The following is a 5,586-nucleotide window of genomic DNA, read 5'->3' on the forward strand; positions in this document are numbered from 1 at the left end:
AAAAAGAGAAAGCCCCTTTCCTTTGAAATATTATCCAGTAACAAAAACCATCTGCTCTCGAGGAGGACAGTCAGCCTAAACACACCAAATCCCTGTTTAAAGGAACTGCTCACAGCTCAAGTGGGCTCRTGATTAGGAGCTGGAAGAGCCTGTCTAACCCCAGGAAGGCAGAGCTCGCTGTTCCCAGTGTGTCTGTAGGGTTTATAGGGTTTACCTCTCGGGACAGGGATGGATGGGCCCTTCCCACCTCCCATTGCCACTCCTGCTGATACCCCCTGCACAATTACCTTCCCTCTATGCCTCAAAAGAGCAATTCCCAAATGGGAGAAAGAGTGATTGCCTCTCCTTGGGCTGCAGGGGGATGGGGTGGGCAGCCAGAGGCAGAGCAGAGTCCAGTGCCACCATACCCTGTCCCCCTGCAAGGCCATGGCACAGCACAGCAGGAGCTGCCAAGCCACCCCCAGAACCGTGCCCGGGACCCCTGCCCAGTGCCCTGGCAGCAAACCCAAGCTCTGTGCCTCAGTGGCCAACATTTCCCGTTCTCCAGGCTCAAAATAGTCAGGATTTGGCACGCTCAGGGCACCTGCCCTGGGGRCACTCACACCTGTYGTGTGCAGAGATGGATGGGCACGRGCTGGCAMYGGGCACTGGCASGGGGACAGGGATGGGCCCCCCTGTCCTGCCCCTCTCCAGCAGCTCCCCCAGGGCTGCAGGGACAGGAGTCTCACTCYCAGGGAGCTGGGGCTCTTCCCTGAGGAAGGAGATGTGAGCAGGGACTGGGATTTTSTTATAGGAAGGAGATCCGATGGGATTTTCCTCTTGGAAAACCCGAAAACGGCGTGTGTGGAGCAGCTTCGGAGGGTGAAGTGTGACACTGGGAGCGCTGGGAATGCTCAGAGGCACAAAGGGGGACAAGGGACACCTGAACATCCCCAGCCTGAAGTTCTCCCAGCCAGCTGGAAACCCTGGAATCCTGACGGGATGGGGATGGAGCCATCCATGTGTTCAGAACCCCACCCCTGCTGCAACAAACGCTTGCAGAGCCCCACAAAAGGGGAAATTGGGGTAAAACAGATRTTTGTGCCAAAGCTGTCATCAGGGGTGGCTTTGGGGCAGGGGTAGGGGTCACCAGGGTGGCTCCAGGTGCCCTGGCTGTCCCTGTGCAGCACAGGATGTACCCAACCTCTGCCCACAGAGAGTGACCCAGCCTTCAATCCCACCTCAGATGGCAATTCCTGGAACCACCACGGCACTTCCTGATCACCAGAGCAGTGAGGAGCAGCTAAAAATGTCCCCAARGGCCCTGGCAGGGGGATGGCAGCAATGAAAACCCTCCCTGGGCAGGGTAAGCCAATCCCCTCCTGCAGTAAATACCAAGGGCACGGTGCCGGGGTGGGACACGAGGAAAAGCCACCTGATCCTTCTGGAAAAGAGCAGCATCTTCCAGAAAATGGGGACTTGAAACCAGACGTTCAAAGGCCAGCTAAGACCAAACAGGGAGAAGAGATCTCAGTTACAGGCTTTGCTTTTCAGTGGCCAGGAGCCCATCCCGGGGGGGTTACAGAGCCCKGTGCCTGATTCTGAAATTTCACTGAGGAGTTGGCTCTGTCCATGCCAAGGAAACCTTGAAGGTCACAGAACCACCTAAGAAATCCCAGGAAAAGCTGCCTTTGCAGGTGAAGGCAAAAAAGATCATCCCAAAAAACCATTTAGAGTCCTCCTGCTCCCAGATCTCCTACAGACTCTCAGAATTGGGCTGGAAGAGACCCTAAAAGATGATCTAATTCCAGCCATGGGAAGGGATGAAGAAGGGATTCATGGGTTCATGGGATGAAGAAGGGATTCATGGGTTCATGGGATGAAGAAGGGATTCATGGGTTCATGGGATGAAGAAGGGATTCATGAATTCATGGGATGAAAAAAGGATTTCTGATTCAAACCCTCCAAGCCTCACATAAAGAGAGGGATAAAGTGTTTTATTGTAACAGAAAATGAATCCCAGAGTCCTGGAACTTGCTCGGACTCACAGCCCAGCCTCACAGCCACTCAASAGGAATGGCACAGGGATGTTTCAGGGTGTGAGCCTGCCCTCCTGGYTCTGCCAGCCCCAAATGTGGGCACAGTGACACCTCTGTGTCCCTCCAGGGACAGCATGGCACACAGGAGATGCTCCCCATTCCAGCCTAAACTGCTGGTTTTCAGAGAATTCCTCTATTCCCATAGGAAAAAGGGCTATTGAGGAGTGGGAACTGCATCCTAAATATTCCCTAGGCTGCAGAGGGTCTGTCCTAGAAATGGAATTTCAGGGAGGGTTTGGCTCTCACATGAGGAGGACGCTGCTTTGCAGGGAGGTTTATTCTTACTGAGGGAACTTCTTAGGAAAGGCCTCAAACACTTCCCCTCACCACAGCTCCTCACTCTCCATAAAATCCCAGATGGGATTGGGTAAAAGAGACCTCCAGAGCACCTCATTCCATGATCAGGGATCCCCTCCATCAGCCCAGGATGCTCCAAGCAGACCCAGTTAAAATGCCAGTTTTTAACTGGGAAAGGAACTTGAAAACCAACTTCCAGGCAAATTCCTCCAGGTTTTCTCTCTTCAGAGCCAAGCAGCTGCAAAATTCTGCATCTGAGCAGTCACACCCTCGCTCTCCAGCTCTTATCTCTGTGCACTTCAGCCACACAGGTCTGTTTATTGCCTCAATTGGACTCCGAGCTCTTCAGAGCATSGAGTGCCTTCCTGCCTTTCAGCACTGAGGGCTGTTCATTACAAGAAAATCTTCTCTGTGAGCCCTTTTAATCAATCCTTAGTGTCCCCTCCTTCCCTGTGGCTGTGGGAACGGAGACACCAATGCTGGTGGTACACAAGTGAGACAAAAATTCCATTTCTGAGCTGCTTTTTTCCCCCAAAATGACCACCCCTCTCTGCCCCAGGCTCGCTGCTGTCCCCATGGCCACTCCTGATGTCCCCCAGCCACCCCTCTGGTCCCAAATTCCCGGGGTGGCTCTGTCTCACCGAGCTGGGTGTCAGGCCCATGTTGGCCTCGATGTAGGTCTCTGTCTTTGGCTCCACRGCGAGTTCAGCTTCCAGAATCTTCTCCACGGGCATGTCCTCGTTGGCGCTGCTCGTGGACTCCACCTCGTTCTCGTTGCGGTCCTTGCCCCGCTGCCTCTCCTCCTGCACAGCTGCAAGGGACAGGAGAGGGACAAGGTCAGCCTGGGACACCCCAAAAGCACCCCCAGAACTGTAGGATCACAATCACACCCCCTCTGGTGTCTGTGGGGTCAGATGGGATGGTCCCATGGAATGGGTGATTAGGGGAAGGCAGCCCCAGGTTGGGAGATCTGCTCCACAGCCATAAAACTCATCTTAACAGTCCTAAAACTCATCTTAACAGTCATAAAACTCATCTTAACAGTCATAAAACTCATCTTAACATTCGGGATAATCATTTGATATGTTAACAGATCTTATAATTCCAGAGGGAGGGTGGGATCTGCTGGGAAAGACCCTGGACAGGGACAGGTCCTGGAAGCACAAAGGTTAAAGGCAAACCATGAACAGCACCATGAAGGAAGAGAAACTTGGAGTCACCACAGGCGAGGGAAAGGGATGGGATCAGGGAATCCTAAAGAAGGGACAAACAGGTCAGTTCAGAGCMCAAACCCCGAGCTCAGCCAGCTTTGAGGCAGCTCCCGTGGGACAGCAGCTCAGTACAAACCTCCCTCCTGCCTTTGGCTCGGGGCCAGCCCCAAACAGACAGGAGAGACCTGTCCCAAACCCTTTGGGGTGGGAATGCCCTCACCAGAAGCCTGGCACATGCTGAGTGATGTCTGAGCAGCTCAGAGATGAGAAACACTCGTTAGATGCTGATAAAGTTCCTATTAACGAGCTCCCCKGGAAACTGCAGGGCTCCCCCTCCAYCTGGGACCCAGCTCTGCTGCAGTGGGAGCTCTCTSTGTCTCCATCACCTTGTCACAGCCCCTAAATCCCACACTTGTCCACACACCAGTGATTCCCAGGGCACATTTTAGCCYGCTCTGTTTGAGAACAGCAGGAGATCCATCAGTGCTGTGACACACAGCTCTCTCTGAACTCACCCAGCTCTTTGCTGAGGACTGAATGAGGCACTCCAGTAAGGTGAAAACCCCACTGTTTATCGACAAAAACCCCAGCACTCCCTCCCTGCTGCATCTGAAGGTGGTTATGTGATGTCCAGGCAGAGCAGCAGGGGCACAGGTATTGTTTGGGGRGGAAACCAGAGCTGTCTGTAACACAACGAGGCTTTTCAGACCATCAGCTCCGTGCCAAGTGCGAAAAAAAACAACCCTACAATACGAAACCCCAGGAAAATAAAATAAAACAAAACCCAGGAAACTGAGACACAGGCCAAACAAGTCCTCTCTGGCCGCTGAGCCCATTAACCCAGCTCCTGGGGCTGATTCCCAGAGCTTCCCCTCCCTTCCCTCAGTGCTGCTGCACGTCAGCAGGGCTCAGGCTCTTCCCTGGGAAAGCTGCTATGCAAAAAGGCAAAGAGGTTCTTTCTGCAAAGTGCTTCGAGGTTCACAGGCTGCAGAGGCTCCACACAACACTGCCAGAGCCAGGTAAACTCAGATTTGTGTCGTGGCTTTTGTCCATTTGGCATGGATTCTTCTTCTTTATCAAACAATCACAAAACCCTGCTTYAATTTCACCCTTCCCAGCCCCTTTCCTGCTTTTTCAATCATCAGAAAGAAATTTTTTGCTTAATGCCAACTCTTCTTCAACGGCACAGATGCACCAAGATTCCTCTGGGCACATTAGAGGAGATGAAACACCTACTAAATAACAGAAAAGCCTGAGAGAAAGGCAAASYCTCAGCAAATGGGATCTTATAAAAYWACTTAAATGCCAAAGCGCYGATGAGGAGTCACAGCAAATCTCAAGGATAAAGGTGCAAAGTCGGTTCCTTGCTCTGAGATCACCGGGGTCACCCCACCGGGGTGTCAGCCCCAAAAACACATCTTCATGCTGGACACTGGGATTTGTGGGGAGCTCTGGGCAGGCAGGGGCCACTCAAAGCCTTCAATCTGCAAATCTCAACCTCATTCCTGCCATGGAGAGTCAGACACACTTCAGGGGTTGTGGAGAGAGGATCTTACACTGGGCTGTGATGGGGCAGAATGCAGCGATAGGGACGATGCAGGAGACAGACAGGCACAGATTACACACTCAAGGAGTTATTTCTATTGATCTAAACTCAGAGCTGCTGCACCAGAAAATCGGAGCTGCAGCTCCCTGCAGAGCCGGTCAGGGGACAGCTGACTCATCCCAGCTCAGCCCCACGCACAGCYACGCTCACCCAGCACAGCTCTGCCAGCAGCAGGGACACCCCGGGCACAGCAGATGGCACATTCCCACCCAGAGCCAAAGATAAACCCAGCCAGAGCGGGGAGAGCGTTCTCTGCTCTGCTGCACCGTGCTCAGAGCACAGGCAGCCTCCTCCAACAGCAGGAGCAGTGTGGAATCACTGTCATTGCCTCCATCCATCCATCCATCCATCCATCCATCCATCCATCCATCCATCCATCCATCCATCCATCCCT

The 5,586-nt window shown here is 53.1% G+C and overlaps 1 protein-coding gene across 1 annotated transcript in view; it reads right to left on the reverse strand.

Moving 5' to 3' along the window:
* The window catches only part of RXRA (retinoid X receptor alpha), a 96,184-nt gene that overhangs the window by 10,481 nt on the left and 80,117 nt on the right, over positions 1-5,586 (reverse strand). Inside the window, exon 5 of the mRNA XM_057371532.1 lies at positions 3,017-3,186. Coding sequence (XP_057227515.1) covers positions 3,017-3,186 — 170 coding nt within the window. The remainder of the gene's footprint in view (positions 1-3,016; positions 3,187-5,586) is intronic.

The sequence above is a fragment of the Malurus melanocephalus genome, unplaced genomic scaffold (assembly GCF_030028575.1).
Source record: "Malurus melanocephalus ecotype Western Australia unplaced genomic scaffold, MMel_1.1 scaffold_149, whole genome shotgun sequence".
Lineage (NCBI taxonomy): Eukaryota > Metazoa > Chordata > Aves > Passeriformes > Maluridae > Malurus > Malurus melanocephalus.